This window comes from Ciconia boyciana, chromosome 1, assembly GCF_034638445.1.
Source record: "Ciconia boyciana chromosome 1, ASM3463844v1, whole genome shotgun sequence".
NCBI classification, from domain to species: Eukaryota; Metazoa; Chordata; class Aves; order Ciconiiformes; family Ciconiidae; genus Ciconia; species Ciconia boyciana.
This window is the reverse complement of record NC_132934.1, coordinates 210551710-210574067: the sequence shown is the minus strand read 5'-3', so window position 1 is coordinate 210574067 and position 22358 is coordinate 210551710. Positions and strand designations below refer to the sequence as shown.

Here is a 22358-nt window from a genome sequence, read left to right as displayed (position 1 = left end):
AATACACCATGACATGGGCTGTATACAATGGATGAAATCCCAGTTCTCTGGGTTTTGTGTATCTACAAAACCTCATTTTTTGAAGAGCTCACTCTGTATCCATCAGCTGTGATCAGTGGTTTAGGTGTTCCACATACCTCTTTCTTTCTGTTTAAGGGTTCTCTTAACAATTGTAATTTAAACAAACTGTAAAGTAAATATTGGATTGACAGGTGAATACTTTCTGGTTGTTCCTTTCTGAGATTCTGAAACTGCATTTATGTTTTTCCTAATGGTTGCGTTCATCAACCATTTGCTAAAGCACCGCCACGTTTCTAATGTTGTCACTGCTACACCTATTGTGAAAGTGCGCAAAGTTCCCTAATCAAAAGGTACTTTACCCCTTGGAGTAGGAACTTTACAAAGAGCACAAAGAGGAAGGATAAATGCAGCAGCTCAGGTGCTGTGCTGGGATCCAACCTGCTCTCTGCCATACCTTCCTTAGGAGAACTTGGGCAAGTCAGTTTGACACCGTGTGACACCATGTACCTGTTACACGGGAACAGTTATATTTCTCAAACACAGAAGAGCATTGCAACAATGACTTCATTAAAATGCTGTGAGGCCCACAGATACATCTATAATGGTGGTCATAAACCCCATCAATATATGGATCACAGTCCTTAATGAGCAAATAAAAGGAAAGGAAGGACAACTTTACACAAAGGAGTGTTTCTAGAGATTCATTGTTTTACAGTTTCATCTGCCTAACTGATGGCTTTTATCTGCAGACCTGACTGATACACAGTTTAAAAAAGGGTAAGCAATAGCTTCGTATCATATTGGAGAAGTCTTGTCAAGACAAACAAGTGAAAGAAAGGGTAAAGATGACTGTGGATAAAGGCACCAGCCCCATTATTTCCTTGTTAATTCTATTTCATCAGTTTGGTTGACCTTACATGACTGTTCAAATATTTGAGTGCACAGGGGTTTTTTTACTACCAGTGACCCAATGATAATAAAACCATACATGATTTAGAAGCACTTTTGATATATTTTTTTTCTGTGAACAAGTTTTATGGTGCAATGTCCCTTGAACTTTCATCCTCCAAGGGATCTTGAAGTGCAGAGAAAAACAGACCCCCAGACTCAGCAAAATCAAGACACCCTTTTTTTTTTAATAGATGCTAAATATTTCAGTCACGAGTCTTGGGCATCATAAGGATGGAACAGGGGAATGAGCCAAATTTAATTGGCTCTTAATTGCCAAAACATTTTCACACAGTGCAGATGCTATTCACTGGTACCAGAATCCGAGTGCAGGGCCAAATAACTAACAACAAAGTTAATTCAGTGAGGAGGGTTCATCTGACCATGTATAGCTGGCATAGCCAATGCAGAGGTAAATGGATTTCTTAAGCTCCAGTGGTGCTCTTTAGAGTTGCTCGCAGCCAACCTGCTCTATTTTGCTATCTAATGACTTGAGAGAGCTAACCCAAATTTTGATAATTACTGTTTGCACTGATCCCTTAAAGTGGATTTCTCAACTGTAGTGCAAATCTGCACCAAGAAAAAAAAGTTAACCATCAATCACTACACAGCTAGTTAATGCCATCTAGTAATGTGGTGATTTTTCCTCCCTCCTTCCAGTTATGGGCAGTGACGTTGGAAGGAAAAGGCGGACCCAGTCTATTAATACATGGCTCCGTGGCTGGTGTCAATGTCACAATTTTGGGTTTATTGACAATGGGGTGGCCTACACAGCACCAGGCTTGATGGCATCAAATGGGAGCTACCTTTCTCAAAGGGGAAAGAGGGTCTTTGCCCAGGAGCTTGTGGGTCTCATTGACAGGGCTTTAAACTAGATGTGAAGGGGGAGGTGGAACATATCAGGCTTGCCTGCGGCAAGCCGCGGGAGGACACACAATGGTTAGAGGGACAGGGTGCTAGTATGAGCCCTCAACCTGTTGCCCAGAGACACACTGGGGACACTGCACCACAGTCAAAGTCTTGTGGAGATGAGCTGGGGGCTCCTGAAGTAGTAGGAGCCAACAAGGAAACTGCCGTGGAACATCCTAAGGGAAACAAGGGTTTGTTCCACTAGGAAGGCGACACAGCCAACAGCCCAGATGAAGTGTCTCTACACAAATGCACGCAGCATGGGCAACAAACAGGAGGAGTTGGAAGCTACCATGCTGCTAGAAAGCTATGACCTGATTGCCATTATTGAAACCTGGTGGGACGAATCCCATGACTGGAATGTGGCTATCAACGGCTACAGGCTGTTCAGAAGGGACAGGCGGGGAAGGAGGAGCAGAGGTGTTGCCCTCTATATCAAGAAATGGATAGAGTGTGAAGAGCTGTCCCTGAAGAATAGCCACGAGCAGGTTGAAAGCTTATGGGTAAGAATCAGAGACCAAGGCAACAAAGGGAACCTTGTGGTTGGTGTCTACTACAGGCCACCTGATCAAGGAGAGCCTACTGATGAAGCCTTCTTCCTCCAGCTACAGGAGGCTTCATGCTCACAAGCTCTTGTCCTACTGGGGGACTTCAACCACCCCAACATCTGCTGGAAAAGTAGCACGGCAAGCTGTAGGCAATCCAGGAGACTCCTGGAGTGCATTGAGGATAACTTCTTAACTCAGGTAATAGACACCTCTACCTGAGGGGATGCAATACTGGGCCTGATGGTCACCAATGCAAGTGAGCTCATAGTCCTGAGGGTTATGGGATAGGTGAGGAGTATAGTCAGGACACTAAATTTTAGGAAAGCAAACTTCCAGCTCTTCAAGGAGTCAGTCAGTAGGACCCCCTGGGAAATGGTCCTCAGGGACAGGGGAGCAGAACAGAGCTGGCAGATCTTTAAGGACGCTTTCCATAAAGCGCAAGAGCTCTCAGTCCCCAGATGTAGGAAATCAGGCAAGGAAGGGAAGAAACCAGCATGGCTGACTCAAGACATGCTGGTCAAACTAAAGAGCAAGAGGGAACTGCACAGGCAGTGGAAGCAGGGACAGGTAACCTGGGAAGAGTATAGGGAGGCTGCCCACTTGTGTAGGGATGGGGTCAGGAAGGCCAAGGCGCAGCTGGAGCTGAACTTGGCAAGGGATGCAAAGAATAACAAGAGGGGCTTCTACAGGTATATCAACCAGAAAAGGAGAGTTAAAGAAAGCGTACCTCCACTAATGAACAAGAATGGTGACCTAGCATCAACAGACAAGAAGAAGGCTGAGGTACTCAACAACTTTTTTGCTTCAGTCTTCTCTGTCAACCATTCTCCTCACCCCTCCCAAGTCAATGGACAACATGTTGGGGACCAGGGGAGTAAAGCCCCTCCCACTGTAAGGGAAGATCAGGTTCATGATCACCTGAGGAACCTGAACATATATAAGTCTATGGGACCTGATGAGATGCATCCCAGAGTCCTGAGGGAATTGGCTGATGTAGCTGCCAAGCCATTCTCCATGATATTTGAAAAGTCATGGCAGTCAGGTGAAGTCCCTGGTGACTGGAAGAAGGGAAACATTGTGCCCATTTTTAAAAGGAGTAGAAAGGATGACCCTGGGAACTACCGACCTGTCAGCCTCACCTCTGTGCCCGGGAAGATCATGGAACAGATCCTCCTAGAAGCTATGCTAAGGCACATGGAGGACAGGGAAGTGATTTGAGACAGCCAGCACGGCTTTACCAAGGGCAAGTCCTGCCTGACCAACCTAGTGGCTTTCTATGATGGAGTTACCACATCAGGGGACAAGGGAAAAGCAATGGATGTCATCTATCCATCTATGGACTTCTGTAAAGCCTTTGACATGGTCCCCCACAACATCCTGCTCTCTAAATTGGAGAGATACGGATTTGATGGGTGGACTGTTCAGTGGATAAGGAATTGGTTGGATGGTTGCATCCAGAGGTTAGCAATCAATGGCTCAATGTCCAGATGGAGATCAGTGACAAGTGGTGTCCCTCAGGGGTCCATACTGGGAGCAGTACTGTTTAATATCTTCATCAATGACATAGATAGTGGGATCAAGTGCACCCTCAGCAAGTTTGCAGATGACACCAAGCTGAGTGGTGCAGCTGACACGCCAGAAGGACGGGATGTCATCCAGAGGGACCTGGACAAGCTGGAGAAGTGGGCCTGTGTGAACCTCATGAGGTTCAACAAGGCCAAGTGCAGGGTCCTACACCTGGGTCGGGGCAATCCTCAGTTTCAATACAGGCTGGGGGATGATGTGATCGAGAGCAGCCCTGCGGAAAAGGACTTGGGGGTACTGATGGATGAAAAGCTGGACATGAGCCAACAGAACCATATCTTGGGCTGCATCAAAAGCAGTGTGGCCAGCAGGTTGAGGGAGGTGATTCTGCCCCTCTGCTCTGCCCTGGTGAGACCCCACCTGCAGTACTGCGTCCAGCTCTGGAGTCCTCAGCACAAGAAGGACATGGAGCTGTTGGAGCGAGTCCAGAGTAGGGCCATGAAAATGATCCGAGGGCTGGAACACCTCTCCTATGAGGAAAGGCTGAGAGAGCTGGGGTTGTTCAGCCTGGAGAAGAGAAGGCTGCAGGGAGACCTTATAGCAGCCTTCCAGTACTTAAAGGGGGCCTATAGGAAAGACAGGGACAGACTTTTTAGCAAGGCCTGTTGTGACAGGACAAGGAGCAATGGTTTTAAACTAAGGGAGGGCAGATTTAGACTGGATTTAAGAAATAAATTTTTTACAATGAGGGTGGTGAGGCACTGGAACAGGTTGCCCAGAGAGGTAGTGGAGGCCCCATCCCTGGGAACGTTCAAGGTCAGGTTGGACAGGGCTCTGAGCAACCTGATCTAGTTAAAGATGTCCCTGCTCTTGCAGGGGGGTTAGACTAGATGACCTGTAAAGCTCCCTTCCAATCCAAAGTGTTCTATGATTCTATGATTCTATGAAACAGCAAAGTACTGCTGCAGATGGGGCAGGGAAAGCTAGAGAAGTTCCTCATCTCAGAAGTGCTGCTTGTGCTGACTCTGCAAGAGGGAAGCAGGGGCTGAGCCCCAGGAGGCAGCCCTTCTGCTGCACTTAGAGCTTGGAATTAGATGCTCAAGTGTGTGCTAATGGCACCATGGGTGAAAGAAGGCTTGAAGATGCCAAATTCACAGCCTGTTTTCTCCTGAGGTCACAGTGATCCACAAATAAATTAGCAAGACATTTCTTAAGCCCTCTTCCCCAACACAAGACAGAAGGAGCTCAAGTTGTCTGTCAATACCAGCATTGCTTGCCTGTCACAGAAGAGCAGTGCCCAGAGGCTCTCATTACAATCAGAGCCCTATGCAGCTGAACAGGCTAATTTTATTTTGCTCTTCTGATCCCGTAAGGTAAACCTGTTCTTTTGAATTAAGGTATCTTTCTCCATGTAATGTGTGGACCGTGCACAAAACAGAAAGCTACATCTGTCTTTTCCTCCTCCCTGCTCTCCTTCCCTCCTTCCTTCCACCCTCCCCATCAGACCACACAATATTCAGCAGCACTGCTCCCTTTCAAGCCATTCAGAAACCAAACTTACATTAGAGTTTTTTCTTTTTCTTCAGTTCACCAGCAAGTTTGACATATGTGAGCTGAAGCAAAATTTCATGTCATCTCCTTGAAACAAAACAGGGTCGACAGAGAGGCTGGCATGTAATGACTGCCCTTCACAGAAAGTTTGCTCTTTCTGGAGGGAAAGCAGCATAGCATTTCACTTGGACATAACTGGAATATGTAACCAATGGCTTTTACACTCTTCAGATCAGCTGTGATCCTTCAGGACAGCAGCCTCTGCCCTTCCCACACAGAAATGCTGGCACAGCAACTGAATTGCCTAGTGTACCACTGTAACTAATGGATTTTGGTACTTTCTAGTCTTTCTTGCAGCTTATACTAAAAATTTATGGAAAGCCTGATTTCAATTCACAATTCTGCCAGATTCTATCTTACACCAGCTTGAACAAAGTGCCAGTTGCCTAGATTTGAGCCAAGTGAGTGGGATCTCTCCAACACACTTCAAACTCTTACTGATGGAGTGATTAGCTGAAATCCTAGAACTGCTTCCCTTGAAAACTGCAGTGGCAGGAGATACTCTTGGTATATTCTTTAGATCACAGACTTTCATCGTCACAGTGCACAAAAGCGCAGCACATCAGGTTTATGACACCTTCACAAGGTAACATTACATCTACATGATTTGCCTTATCCAAGTTGAAAATACATCTGGGGATCAAGCACAAGAAAATAAATGGCCCAGTTCTGCCACCATTTCTTTGGCCTTGCTCTGGTATTAGTACCATGTGATGGAGAAATGGTCACCAACCACTTCCATTGCTCTATTTTCCCTCTTAACTTAAAAAGTATGGTACACCCCCCCCCCGCTACAAATAGCTTTCAAAGTCTTTTGATACTTTTGAGGTGATGCAAATACCTTTATTTTGGAGAAAACACTGGAAATAAATGCCTGCATTTCAAATATTGTTCAGGAAGTTTCAGCTATCCATGCAGAAAAGGACAATTTAATCTATTTTAAGACTTTCAGAACTGGTTTAGCAGAGGGAAATCAAAATAATAAAGAAATTCAATCTTTTATGGTGATTTGTCTAAAAGGAATTAATTATACCTTAATTAATTATACCTTAATTAAATATTCAAATATTAGAGATCACCAACAATAATGTATCTAAAAAACTATTTTATGCCATAAAGACATGGTATACAGTGAAGGAAAATACAAAGCTGTAATATCCTTAGGTAATATCACAATGCACCATGCAGAGGAAAGCAAGACCCCAGTCCTCAGAAGTGCTCAGGCACTTGGCTTTCATTAAACACTTTTGAGTACTTTTTGAAACCAGAGAGGATACAGAGAACATTTACACTGACAACTGTATAGGTTGTAGGTGGTTACTATTTCCATACTGGTCAAGTGGATTTAGGGTAGGAGGACTGACCCTGCTCCCATGTGTTTTTTTGGAGTATGCAGCAATTTTGCTGTATACAAGCTCACAGAGGAACGAGGAAAATTCCTTGCAGAGTTAGGTTCTAAATGAGTTTCAACCATACACAAACTTAATTTAAACCTCGTATCACAAAGATACCTTGACAGCAATGGATAATTAGGTCATAAAGCGAAGTGTTACATGAAAGCTATTAGGCTCTAAAGCAAATTATTTTAGTATCTTTTCTTTCTGGCTGGTGCTTATAACACAGCTTCTGTCATTGCTTTGGGGGAGAAAAAAATGTCACTACATTCATGACACCAAGGAAAAGCATTGCTAGTCACCTCACTCGACACATGTAATGCCTCACTTTAGGTGCAGATGCTTAGACTGGTAATTTTCTGACAAATCTGTAACCCACAAAATTCTTCTATTAAAAAACAACAACCAGGAACTCTGAATATCACCCAACTTATCTTTGCCATCCAACAACTCAGTACATATCTTCTATTCAAACAGCTTTTGTGTTAGGACTTACCTACTTTAGTCTCCAATTCTGCTCATGAACAGCCTCAGCTAGCTGATTAGGCAACACTCAGAAAGGATTTGGCAGCTAATATCATGGGCCATTGCTGTTCTGCAGCTGCTAACAATGTTTTCCAGCTGCTAGCTGTCTGGCTGTTCAAAAGCCTTTTGATTCTTACAAACTACTTGATGTGGTCATAGAAGAACTTTCCTTGGGGCTAGGCTTGGGCCACTGGGTACAATCTCCCAGCAGCCAACTCCTGTCCCCATGACTGACAATAATTAACAGCTGGAATAACATACTATAGGATGAGATGGATTTTCTATTACTTCCAGTTTTTAAGACTTGATAGTTACTTCTGAGCTACGTTCTAGCCTAGATGTTGGGACATCTTCCTCCATGAAATGTGGTTGACGTACATGTTTACTTGGGGATGCTTAATTCAAGGTGGCCCAGTTGGCATCCCACAGCCCAGATCTCCTATCCATTTCTCAGAAGAGACACAGGACAGCTGTTAGATCAACATGGGCCTCTTGCTGCCCCTGATTATCACCAAGAGCTTAAAGCCCAACTTGTTGCATGAAAAAGAAATGTGAAGTGTCTCTCTCACATATACTGAAGAGCGTGGCACTCAGAATTGAACCACTCCCAGTGCCACCCACTAAAAGGTTGCTAAAAGTGAATCTAGGCTCATGAGAACAACCTGATGAGAACAAGCCACCCTTGCCCATTTTATGCAAAACTAGAACATCGTAACTGTCTCCTTTGGCTTGAAGGTTTGTGCTCCCCTCTGCTCTTACACAGAGCATACACTTGCTTTGCTACCCGAGGGGAAGCAGCAGTGTATACTGTTTTCTGAGGTATTAAACGGCATGAAGAGGGACTTGTGGTACAGCTCAGACGTTTATCTAATAGTTTTCCTGCTTCTTCAAACCTTGTTTGGGGAAGGGCCAGAATAGCAATGAGTGGTGTTAGATTTCTGCCCTCCTTAGAGACCAAGAAATACAGGTTTTGCTTATGTCTTACATGAAATATAACAGAAGACATGGTAGGCAACTCCTTTTTCTCTCCCGGTTTCTTTCACAGGTTTAGGGGCATAATATTGTCCATTTTCCCCTTTATTATAGCTGGAATCTTTCTTTTCTCCCTTTTTCACCAAGACTCACTAACAAAACACCAACAAAAGATGCTGTCTCTTTTAACAGTTTATATGAAAGAAAAGTGCCTCTGGGGTCCCACACTGAAAGCACAGGGCCAAAAATTAAATTGCTAATGTGCAGGTAAGCGTACAGAAGCAAATGCATGATGCTGTTCCCTTTTATCCATAGAGTCAAGGAGGAAGTCACTACTGTCAACAACCACAACTCTTTAGCACTTGTTTTTCTTTTTCAAGAGCCTGGTGCTTGGATTTTTGTAACTATGGTAATTGTGAGACTATTTTTTAAACTAATATAAGCCATTATTTTCAAAACTATGTTAAAACTGGATATAAGGCCAGAAGGGATCATTGTAACTCTCTCTTGCATAATGAATCAAAGAACTTCACTAATAATTTCTGCATCAAACAACTATAACTTCTGTTTGAGCTGTTTAAAAAAGCATCCTTCAAGACATCTGGTGGCAGATAATTCCCCAGAGTCTCACACTGCTGCTCAGTAGTAGGCAGGTATATATCAATTACATCAACAGGCTTTATCAAGAACCATGCTCATGCTCCCAAATAGCAGAATGAAAACCAGCTGTAATGTTTTGTCTTATACCATTCACTTTGAACAAAGCAATGATTTCATCTCCCAAATATTTTGAAAAGTTTAGGCATCTTTTATTTCCTTTCCCCTTCTCAATTGGGAGTATTGCAACGTTTTGCATAAAACCATTCATGACTGCTAATGAGCCACAACTATGCTATGATAAACAGAGCTAAGTTAAACTTGCATTCTAGATTGCTTGGTACTTAAAAGAGAATATATATGCACATGGAGCTTCAATTTTGCATGTAAGTTGCTGCACAAATCTCTCAGAGGATACAGGTTTTTCCCCACATCTCTCTACATCTGAAAGATTTGTACTTGTTTCTTCAAAGTTTCTTAGATTTCAGATCTGAGCCCTGTCAAAGTTAGCAGGAAAATTCCCCTCGACTTTAAGGGGACTGGTTCACTCTGTGTTGTCGGTACTTGAACTCGAGGCCTTGGGAATCAGAACAAAAGTGTCTTTATTTTGCACTAGAAGCTACTGAGGCATTGTACTGATACTCTAAACAAATATAGCCTCTGTCTTGAGGAATCTATGACCCACATTTGAGTTTAATGTGCAGTCCTAAATATTTCAAGATATTGACTTGGCCTGGTTTGATATTATGTGGATGTGTCCACACGAGTCTTTGTAGGATCTGAGCCCAAACACGTAGTGCACAGTATGAATTACTGTCCTCTTTCTTCCCGTTTCCATTATGGTTTCAACAAAATCTAGATCCAATACTTACATTTTTAGTGACATGATTACCCCAATAACATGATTGGTTTTTTATAAACAGTTACTAGCCTTTACCCCATTGCCACTGTTGTTCTTATCATTTGGTAAAAATCCCAAACGACAGAAAAATGCCCTTTTCTTCTAGCGGAGGTTTTACTGCCATGGAGCTCAACCCTGCACTGGTCTGCAAACTCTACAGGATAACCTGATACCACTGCAAGTCACATTATATTAAAAAAAAAAAAAAGGATGACAATAAGAGACAAAATCCCAAACCACTAAAAAAACCTATAAACATTCTTCTCTATAAACAGCTTGAGTTTCTTTTAAATGTCATTACAGATTCCTTAAGCAGGTATCTCATTTTTTTAACAAGAAATCAGAATTCTCTGAGACTCAGGTTTTCTGAGACTCAGGTTTTCTGATGGCTCAGTGCTGCTGGTAAGATACTTAGCTTTTAGCCTGCATTTTGAAATAAATCTTGAAGCACTTCAAAAACAGTAATTTTCATGCTTAATGTACAATGCTACACAAAGCACTTAAAGTGCTTGTGTGGGCACTTCTGAAAGGCTCCTTCACTTGGCACTCTCCCATCTGATTTCAGCAATATGGGCAGGCCATGTGTTTTTTGCAGTGGAAAACAGGATAGATGTTATTTTAGATGAGAGAGCCAATTGCACACAACTGAAAGGACTGTGGAAGACCTGATTTCTATTTCTGGCCTCGTCCCTGGGAGAGTTGTTCCTGGGTGACACTGGTAACTCACATCAGAGTCCCATGCCTCAGTTTCTCCTCTGTAACAAGAGAAAATCTTTTGTAAAGCACTTCACAGAAAGCCTTTTATAGAAAATCACTCTGTGAAAGTTCACCCCCTCTTTTTAAAACTAAAAATCTCTTTGCCTTACAATGAAGACTGAGTGACAAATGCATAGGTTGTGATTTTTCCCCTTGTTGAACATCAAGGAAGATGTTGCCTTTGTTTCTAATGCAAACTGAATTGGGTTTCTAGGCCACAATCCTGCTACCTCCTCTTGTGCATGCTTATATCTGTGATTCAGGGGGAATCTCAGTGGATGCATTATCTGAATATCGTCACTTCCAGAAGCCACAACTCACTACTTTCTCCAGTTAGACACAAATTATTTTTCTCTAAAAGGAAAAACATTCTCAAGACAGTTACAAATAAGAGACAAGTTTTATTCCTGGGATATTATTTATGGAATATTATCAGTTTCTTGGCTTGGTTCTCAAATTGTAGTAAGTTGGCATGGATCCATTACAGTTCCATTATAATTAAAATGAGTAGCAATCGCGAATGAGATGGCACAATGGTTTAGGGCACTAACTTTCTGCCGCCTATTTGTCCAGACTCCTCCATGATGACAATTGAATAACACCATTTTGCTTTGTTTGAGCTGAAACTTTCAGCAGCTTTTCAAAGATGACCTTTAAAAATACATATTTGAGGATATATATATAAAAAAATCAGGATCCTGTATTTTCTGGGGTTTTGTGACATGAAAATGATCAATATTTTTGTTCATACACAAGAAGTCTACCTTAATTTACTAAGAATATATGCCAAATAAAGGTTTGTAAGTTTATGACAGATGGAAGGTAAACGTATTTGGAATACTCTGCAATTTCATTACACCTGCTAGATTCTAAGTTCACTTTTTTATCCAAAGTTCAACACTTTGTCACTCCATTTAAATAATAAGATAGTGCTCAATTTACATTGTGTCCCTATTTGACTACAAAGAAGTGCTGTTATTTCCTTATGTGCACATTATGGAAACAGTTATGAAAATACTTTCTTAATTCCTGCCCATGTTTCAAAAAGAACCCCAAAAAATCCAACTTTTGAAAGGTTTTAAAAAGACAAAACAAAGTATCAGAGACCTTTTAAGTAAGTCTTATCCTGCAAGAAAGTTTTTTTTATTTAATTTGTTCAAGAGAAGGATAAGTTTTAAAATTACCTCCAACCTCTTGTATGGAGGTATCATTTCTGATGGTACAGGATTTTTTGTTTAGCAGAAAATGGTATAGTGAGATAAGAGACTGGAAACTGAAGTTAAAGAAATTAATGTTACACATACGTGAAGTAACTAACAATTGAGACAAGCTGATCTAAAGGCTTGTGAATTTTCCAGTTTTTAACATCTCAATTTAAAGACTGGATGTCTTTCTAAATTCATGCTCCGGTTGAACCAGAAGCTTTCTGCAGGGATTATCGGGTAATGCTCTATGGCTTATGTTAAGAAGGGACTCAAATTAGCTGGAACATTAACAGCTCCTTCTGTTCTTAAAACCTGTGAATCATCCAAGAACTTTTCCACCAAACCCACAGAAGATAAGAATGAAGACTGCAAATATTTCTGAAGGGGAGAAAAAAAGAAGCAAATAATCCCTCTAAAGAACCCACATATGTATTTGAGGATTTCAGCAATATCTTAAAAATATAAAGTACAGCTGATTTCTCAAGTCACTTGTATACAGAGAAATTTGCTAAAAAGCTGTAACGCCAGTAGCATTTCTGGCACATCCCTCTCAAGCACTGTTTTGTGCAGTGTCAGCCGCTCTCCTGCCTTTTTCACCCACCAACCTCATTCCTCACTCTCACACTTCTTTTATCACTTCCCTTATCATTCCGTTCTTTTGGTTTCTTTTTTCTTTTGACATTATCAGGCCCAGCTACAAGAGACACTTCTCTCTAGTGTTGCAAGGCAATTGCGCATCCCTCCCTTGCACACACAGTGTGGGCAGTCAGGAGCGGAGTGGAGTCAGCAGGAAAAGACCAAAAGACCCTGGTGGGACAGAGCGATCTGGGCCCCCACTGCTAGCACCAACAACCCTGTCACATGCTGACCCCTACAGCCCTAGTAATGACCATAATAGTGTCTTCTTCAGGAGCAATCCTCTGCAGCCTGAGTCAGCACTTCGGTAGTTCTTGCATTTTATGACTGAATCCATGTGATAAAACAGTAGGAATCTCATGGGCGAAGAGGGCAACCAAGGAGAGCATGAGCTTGAAACCAACGCAAGGAAAACTTCTGCAGAAATGTGCTAAGAGTGAAACTCTGAAAAGGTTTTTAAGAGATTTAGGAGACCTAATGCTCATTGTCAAAGTAACAAATCGGGATAAGACTCATTGCAACAAGTTTAGTTTGTTGACAGGCCTGATGGTGTTGGTGTAACTCACCTTGGTGACTTCAGCACACCTATGGAGTGAGGGAGAGAAGGAACAAGCTGCAAGTATGTCTGTGATGTGGTTTGCATGTGGAGGCTCTTCCCGGGTGGATACACTCGGAGGCTGCTATGCTCCCCAGCCTGTTCGCCTGCCCACAGCTGCAGGTTTATTCTTAGTTTCAGGAATGCAAACCCTCACATTGGTGATGGCTTCTTGTCAGCTAGGAGACAGATCTTCTCCTCAAAACATTTCTCTCTGTGGATGGGTGGGTTTCCTGCTGAGGTGGATGAGGTGGGTCTAGTGAAGTCTGATTTCTGAACCATGCATTTCATCCTCTGACAGTCACTTGAGGTATCAAAAAGACTTTGCTTGGATTAGACTGGTCTTGCTAGTTCAATAACCTGTAACTGTGTGCAGTGCAATATGTTTCATTAAGAAACTCTACTGTAGGCATTTATAGGAGAACTTAATTCCATATTCCATAATCTTTCCAAGACATAGTTACATTGTCATGTGAGTGAAGCATAAGATAAAGCTGAGCTCCTTCTGCTCTGAAACCTTGTAAAGAAAAGTGAGAGGATGCATACTGCAGGTTGGCCTGACTGGTTGGATGCTGTACCGATGTGCTGGCATAGTACTGCATCTCAGCCCACAGGCCATGATGAGAACTGGTGCTCATGATGCCATGTTACTTGTGGACACACAGTAATAAGTCAAGGAAGTCAAGGTGATGTGCCGTGTGGCTTTACAAGCCTTAATCTTTCTAAATTCAGGCCTCTCTATAATCTCCTCCACGTGCTGGAGTTGGTACTTGCTCCTTGGCTAAGCCAAGACCAGCAGAATAAGCTCAGGCAAACACAAGGACCATAAAAAGATCCTGCATTTCTCCTCTCATCAACCAGGAGTGCAAAGCATGTTTCTTTGACACATTTGCCCCAGCAAGTCCAGAACAATGTCCATGCATAGTCTAGAAAACTTCTTCCAGCCATTCCAGTGCACAGACATCTTCTCTGAGAACAAACACATACCCAAAATTATCCTGCTGTTCCCTGGGAAAGAGTTCAGGTCTTAATATAATAAATGTACAAGAACATAATTCAGGCCAGAACATCAAGGTTTCTATTTCTTTCGCAAATTGATGGATTTTAGTTTGACAATCTAGCCTTTAATATTTATTACCATGACTCCAAATATCCTAGGAGATGCTGAACATCTTCCTATCCAATCTCCTTCCTTTGGACTAAGTGCAAACTTTTGTCCTTTCTACCTACTAAGTCCTGCTTAGTCAAGCTATTCAGCTAAGTCATTAAAATTTCTTTTCTATTTTTAACCCTCTGTCCTGGTTTCAGCTGAGATAGAGTTAATTTTCTTTATAGTGGCTGGTATGGGGCTATGTTTTGGATTTGTGCTGAAAACAGTGCTGATAATACAGAGATGTTTTAGTTGTTGCTGCACTAGTCAAGGACTTTTCAGCTTCCCGTGCTCTGCCAGGTGCACAAGAAGCTGGGAGGGGACACAGCCAGGATAGTTGATCCAAACTGACCAAAGGGCTATTCCATACCATATGACATCATGCTTAGTATATAAAGGTGGAGAAGAAGAAGGAAGGGGGGGGATGTTTGGAGTGATGGCGTTTGTCTTCCCAAGTAACCATTACGCGTGCTGGAGCCCTGCTTTCCTGGAGATGGCCGAACACCTGCCTGCCCATGGGAAGTAGTGAAGGAATTCCTTGCTTTGCTTTGCTTGCGTGCGCAGCTTTTGCTTTACCTATTAAACTGTTTTTATCTCAACCCTCGAGTTTTCTTACTTTTGCTCTTCTGATTCTCTCCCCCATCCCACCAGGGGGGAGTGAGCGAGCGGCTGCGTGGTGCTTAGTTCCCGGCTGGGGCTAAACCACGACACCCTCCATATTCTTAGGATTTCCTTAAGCATTACAAGCTCCAGCTTCTGCCCCATGACAATGTCTCATTAAAATGACCTTACTGCTCAGATCCTTATGTAGTAGAACCAGCCATTGCTCAACTGAAGTCAATGAAGGGACACTGATTTATGAGATCTGTCTGTTCGTTATCTTCATTTCTGTTAACTGACCTTTCAATGAAAACGAGCATAGGGAAAGGAAAAAACTGACATGGGAATAAAACAAAATATATTATGAAGATGAACAGGTTTTCTATCTTGCTGAACACAAGTATTTCATTTCAAAGACAACCCTGAGGGAAATTAGGACATGTCAATAGTCTACAACCAGTTTCTAAATGAACTATAATAAATGATAAATTTCTGTAACAAGCAAGCAAATTTGCACCAATTAATGATGCTATAAACAGAAATCTATTCCTTTTAAGAACATACACAAACTTCTCTTTCAGTTAGGTGCCAAAGTTTGGCTGATTTTGTATATTATAGAGGAATGAGTCAATCTTGCCATGTGATGTGGCTGAAAACATGTATCATTTTGTGATGCAAGGTCAGTGTAACTTCAAATAGCAATAGAGCTCCATACTACAAGCTATTTGTTGTATGATCTTCAAAGAGCTGAATCATCCAGTGAACAGAAGACAACTGGCACTCATTCACCCATGAATCTGACTGTGTAATTGCTAGTAGGCTATACTTGCCAACAATGCTAGCAATAAATTGAATGTAAGGAAACAGAAAGTCAGATGCCTTAGGAATGACTTATATGGAAATAAGTCTGTTCTTTGAGGAAGGACAATAAACTAGTTTCTCAGACCAATCTGACAGTGTCCATACCATAAGTGAAAACATCTCAGCCAAGCAAAGCATTCTATTGCCATAGAAAAATAACTGTTCCAGTGCTCCAAAGGGTAAGGAGAAAAGTAATAATTAATGGAAGTCCTAGTGAAACAAGTAGACCAGTCCATCCACATAAGGTGCCTCTCACAGTTTCATATATTGTACCTCCATAGTATTCCAGTAAAACAGGACAATGGATAAGGCAAACAATAAATTCAGGGGGATGAAATTCTGTCTCCCTCGAAGTCAATGCAAAATTTCACCATTGTCAGAATCAGGATTTCACCCCTGAGTGCTTTTATTTTCAAGTATTCACAGCGATGAGGTGACTGGTTTTCAGCACTCAGCACCTCTATTTGTTGCCTGCTCTTAAAAAAATGCATATTATCGGATTTTAAGAGCTGTATTTAACACTTAGCTCCACTGGCTTCTTTTGCATTTCAGGAACCTGCTAACAATAATAATTACAATAAATAACTTTGCTTATTTCCACCATCATTGCTGGATTGGCTCCAGACATTCTTTCTTCCTTCTCCTCCCTCTGTCCATCTTGCACTAGCCTTCTTTCGTTGCTTACTCTGGTCATGGTTAATGCGAGGACTATTTAATCTTCTTCTTCTTTCCCCTTCACTGCCTCTTTTCAAGACTTAGCTGAAAATGACTGTTTCTCTTAACCAATATAATAACAAGGAGCACTTATTGTTTCATTCAGGTATGTCACTTGGGAGAAGAAGAGGTTTTGTCCAGGATACTCAATACATGTGAGACTTCCTAAACACACAACACTACTCTTTTGGTTTGCCTGTACATATATCCCTAAAAAGGGCAGAAAAAAAATGTTTTTTACTGCTTGCAGGCTTCCAGAGGGGAGCTTGTTAAAATCCAAGGGAATCTGTCACCATAAATGATGGAATCCCACAAGAGAAGAGTAGGGATTAGCCTGACAAAACATCTGCCTATGTCAACACAGTGTCAAGTGAAACAAAGCTCCACCAGACACTGATCCAGGCGACTTAACGTCTGCACTCCGCCACCACCTCCCCGCTGCTTGCGGGCACGCTTGCAAAGCACGTCTGCTTCTCCCTGACACTGCTGAAAGACTGCAAAGCTCAGTCTAAGTATGGCTCCCTGACAGCTCTGCCTTAGGACTTCACACCAAAAGCATGTACAGTACTATAAATGCTTCACTCTCCCTCGCTGCAAATAGATAAAGATTTTATTTCTCCCAAGAAGACAATCTTACTTACTTGGGATATCGCCTCTGCTGAAAGATGGGCAGAATCTCTGTATCTTGATTTGAATGTAGAAGCAGTAAATCCCGAAATCTTTCTGTCAGGACAAAGAAAAAAGAAGAAAAGAAAAAAAAACAAACCCAGACTGTGACTCTGCATTATAAATTCAGGCCACAAGTAAGCAAGCAGTAATATCAGTGAATTCTCTTCTCCAGCAATATTTACCAGAGGACAAAGCTAAGTGTATAGGGAATAAAATCTGTATATTCATACAAAACTGCTGCTAAGAGTAGAAATCACTGTTTCCTGTAAACCTTTTTAATAATATTTTAAAATGTCATTTTTTCATCCAATATTTAATTCTAGTAGTGCTTAAAAGTTTCTGAGGTCTGCATACAGGTCTTCTGGGTATCATACACAGACAGCCATAAATAGTCCCTGCCTTGAAGAGCTTAGTCTAAACAGAAAGGAGGAGCAACTAAGAATTCACCAGTCACTTAAGGATCACAGTAGTCTAAACAAACATAGATTAATTAATTAATCTAAATTAAATTGCAGTACGAGTCCTTGGGTAACTGATTCATTGGTATTTTCAAGGATGGTTGGAAGACTGGATTGCTTTTTGTTCACTACTATATATTTTAAAAACTGCATTATAGGATCATCTGCAGTAGGTAAGGTTTTTGTAAGTTAGCTTCACCGACCACCAAGTGAAGGGGTGGCTGTGGTTTGTGTAGCTGCCTTTCTCTGATGCTGGTCTCTAGAGGTGGTTAGATGCAATACGTAAGCAGGATCTCTAGGAGCTTCTATCAGTATCAACTTCTTAGTTCCTGAAAGATTGGAACCTACTCAAAATTCACTTGATACCCAGATTCAGAGATAGAAGGGAATTTCCCACCCACGTCAAATCCCCTTAGCACCCCCTGTAGCTGTTCATAGCATGGGACATGTTGTGTTTCCTTCTTTCCTCCCATCACCTGCAACTTCTATTTAACCAGTCCTCCAGCAGTACAGAAACCTAGGACACTGGTGATACCCTTCCCACTTCTCATTTCCTGTTCTTCCTGCAATACCTTATAACTGTGGCTTGAAGTCTGCAGCTACAGGTTTTATCCTTCATTTGCTAAACCACAGTTTGTAGCCTGTGTTGTGTGTAGTAGCTGTACTATAGGTTTCTCTAAACTAGCGATCTTTTCCATATAAGTTTTCCATTCCAGGAACTGAACCTGAGGATAACGACAGTCCTTCCTCCCTTATGTCCCCATGTATCTCAAAATATCCTCTCACACCGGGTTTCCAGATAAGGAAATCAAGGAACAGAAAATCAGTGGAGAAAAAATCTGAATCTCCCAGCTCCAAAAAGGAACCATAGCAGCTTTCTTACTTCTTACAGGTTAGTTTATGATGGCTTTCTTAACATTCAGTTTTAGGCACAGTTATGTCTTTATAACTAAACTCCATTAATTCTGATACAATTCTGCCATGTAGTCTCTAAGATGGAAAAAAAACCCAAAGCCATACTTCATAAAGTTTAATACTTTGAAGAAAGCATAATAAATTCAAAAGAAAAATTCTCTCATTAAGGGCTCAGTTTTAAAGGTCAATTTTCTCAGATGGTCTGATCTAGTCTTTCATCAGCTGGCTAAGATGTATTGCAAACATCTCGGAGAAGATACCAGGATCTGCCAGTGAAGAAACAAGTGCTGATACTTAGTATCTTTATTCCTTTATTTCAACACCTCTTCAGATTCAATTTTGAAAGAAATAAGCACTTGTACCTTCAAAATTCTTACCACATCTTCAAAATGTAGCTTAGCTTTCTCTGTACCTAATGAGGACAGAGACTGGATGTGGCCAACATCAATAAATTCAATGCTGTAAAGATGGAAGTGAAATTCAGTGAGCATCTTTCAGGGAACAGCCTGCTCATTGTCTTGACAAAAAGCTTGCCATTACCGCTACTTCTTGACCTCTTCTTGAATTTTTAGGAAGATGCTGAGATTTGCTTTTTTCTCAGTCCTCTGGTACATGGCAATATGCTATACACAGGCATGCCCTGTCATCCTTAAAGATGATACGATATGATCTTCAAAAGCCACTGGACAAGAACTGAAAGGCTTCAGGAAGCTTTCACTTGTGCAAAATATACAACTGTATATGTACCAGAGTGAGCACATTAACTTCCACCCCTACCTCAGGAATCTCCCAACGCAACTCAAGCTACTGGTGCATTTCTAGGAACCCTTTATAAAAAGGCTTTGTATGAACAACAGCCTTTGTGTGTGCCTGGTGGAGGAAAGAGAGGAAGTTTTCAATGGCAAACACTGAACGATAGCACTTCCTTCCATGACTTCAGGGTTTTGACCTCCAGAACATGGTGCGAGTCACTATGATTAAGGATTTGTCTTTGGGGTGGTCTGATTTATTTATTTTTTAGGGCCTATAACCAGGTGCAACAGCAATAGAAAGCACAGGGAGACATGCTCTTCCTCAGTTCAATATTGCACACCACCACACTATATGTAAGTGAGTGAGGCTGGTTTGGCAGACCTTGCAAAGGGCCTGTGACTCTCTGGGAGAGACAAAACACATCTTGGAGAGGGCACAGATATGTCCTGCTCCATTGTTCTGCCCGAGATGGATAGCACCCAGGCAGAGCGCCACATTCCATCTCTATCCCCTACTCTGTGACTTTTTCTTGTGCTGCTGCCCTTTCCCATTGATCCAGGCCACCTGGCTGCACTCCAGGACTCAATTCAACAAGCCGTGATCTTGAAAATATTTTGAATAGTAATGTGACAGGGCTGGCCAGTACTGGAGTGAAAGCAGCCAAGTTATGGCATCTGAAATTGGCCTAAACAGCTTCCCTACTGGATCTTGTTTTAGTTAAAGTCAACTTTTATTTTTTTCCGCACGCTATGGCAAATTTCCCAGACAGATGTATTTTCTTTTCACCATATGACTTTACTCATTTTTCCATGGCAACGCTTATAGTGTTCCACCTCATCTCAAATATATCCTACAACTTCCTCCAGCACATGTAGCCTCCACGTCCTGTAAATCTTCTTAAGACAAATGGCACACTAAACAGAAGCCTTTAGGATTAATTTGTCCCATAGGACCATTATGTACATGCTTCACCCTTCAGGTCTATGATATTCTCATATTACACATGCGTGTGCACAGTACAAAAGTCACACTGGTGCCAATGACACTATTGCCTTTAAGGACTATCCAGCAAGGTGATGAGGGAGGTGATGAGAGCTTTGGCAGCTACTGACAGAACACAGGTACTTTTCGTGCTCTTACAAAAGTGAATATCAGAAGCTTAACGCCTGACAAGAGAAGGCTTTTAAATTTGCAAGAAAAAATCAAAATGATACTTTCTAAGCGGGGGAATTTTTTCAAAAAAATAAGATTTTCTTCTAATCCATGCTACAACAAATGAAAAACTTGAGAACTGATGAAACTAATAATTAGAGCATTTTTACATTATTTTGATTTGCTATCCCTAGTTGGTCAATAGAACCAAATGAAGTCACAGACAATCTTATCATTACTTGGATCATTTTAGAGAGACATCTCCCAAAATTGAGTCTTTTCCATCACTTCCTACACTTTAGTCCCTAAAATGAGATGCTTTTGTCTAGGTGTTGGTCTGATTTGTTAACAAAACATGAATAACATTTACTTAAGCAAGTTTTAAAAGGCTTACTTCTGAAAATCTGTAATTATCTTCTCTGTCCCGCATTCTATCCATGCAATTTGCATTAGTTTAAGTCTGTGCTAGCTAGTGTCCTAATGATTTTTTACATTGTTCTGAGATCAATTATGCCATTGATTGTTTTGTCATTCTGCTGAGTGTGACACTGCAGACATCATCTCACTGACTCTCCCATAAGTCTACCTACAGGACGAAGTTCTCATAGACATCAAGAATGGTTGCACAGTCATGTCTTATGTTCCAACTTATCTTTTCAACTTGCTGAGCATCTCCATTTCCTCCTGGTTTTCATTTTAAACATACAGTTCCTTCCAAATCCTTGATCAGTGAGAAGTCCTCAGTTAAACTGAGGAAGTCGCACTGGGATCATATATGTTTAGCTAAATGTGTAGCATAGTTGCCTGTGATGACTAGGGGCTGGATATAATAACACAATCTTATGCCCTGTCCTCCTAAATCAGGAAGGTTGTAGACTATAAAGGAGAAGATAAAGTTTGCCATTGAAAGCTTTAGAGATTTAATCTGTCCTCTTACCTACACCTCTCTTCCCTGTCTCTCATCTAATTCTTCTCCCCTCTTTTCCACCCTTTGTTCCTCCTCCCCCATCCCAGCTCAACATATTCACAAGTCAGCTACTGGAATCTCAGTATAAATGCCCACTAACATCTTTATAATACCTGTTGTGACAAACCAGTTACCAATTGACAAGGACACAAATTTTCCATTTGAAATGTCATGATGCATGTCATTGTTGTTCTGAAGCAGAATGGGATTGTGCTCAGTATGGTGAGTAAATGGCAATGCTGGAAAAATGTGAACAAGAATGGGCGTACAGCCTGAAGCCCATTCAAACTGGTTACACAGTCAAGTTTCCTTTTTTCCAGGATTAGAGAGGTAGAAAGAGAGACGAAGGGAAATTTTATGATACTATATTATGATACTATATTAATATCTGGGGCTCTCAAAGCAAAGAAAAATAATTTGTATAAAGGTCACTGTGAATTAAACCACGTTATTATTCTCATTCTGTAGACAGAGACGCTATGGCACAGGGAGCACTGGCCTTGTTTTTCGAAGCTGTCACATCCCTGAAGCTCTTACTGCTTTAGCACTTCGAAGATGATACCAAAAGTCACACACTGCAGTTGTGTCAGGTATGACTTTAAAAGTCAGGTCTCGTGGTTCTTCTTTCCTTGCTCCTTCTTGTTACAAAATACTTTACAGAAAATAACAGCAAAGTCACTCCACTGAATTCCAAGGGTCTTGAAAAATCAAATTCCTGCTCTTTCAGAGACTGATGGGTCTGTACTTATAAGGCCGTAGCAGTATATAACTGAAGTCTGAGATGTTACTGTTTTGTTTATCCCAATCACCTTTTACTAGCAGCTTCAGACCACTCCGGACTTCTAACACAAAACAGGTTGAATTGCATGCAATCAACTTGATTAAGAACACTGTAAAACTGATGGTAATTGCTTTTTTATGGGATAAGGATTTTTTATATCAGCTTTATGCATTATTTTTTAAATCAAAGTTCATAG

General features: G+C 41.4%; 1 protein-coding gene across 16 annotated transcripts in view; it reads right to left on the bottom strand.

Annotated features, from left to right (window-relative positions):
• Nucleotides 1-22358, bottom strand: part of NOX4 (NADPH oxidase 4) — a 176180-nt gene that overhangs the window by 86750 nt on the left and 67072 nt on the right. For all 16 annotated transcript variants that reach the window (XR_012040495.1, XR_012040496.1, XM_072850751.1 and 13 more), the window contains one exon: nucleotides 17109-17190. Coding sequence is in view for 14 of the 16 variants with exons in the window: in XM_072850751.1 (XP_072706852.1) it covers nucleotides 17109-17190 (82 nt within the window). In the remaining 2 variants the exon portion in view is untranslated. The remainder of the gene's footprint in view (nucleotides 1-17108; nucleotides 17191-22358) is intronic.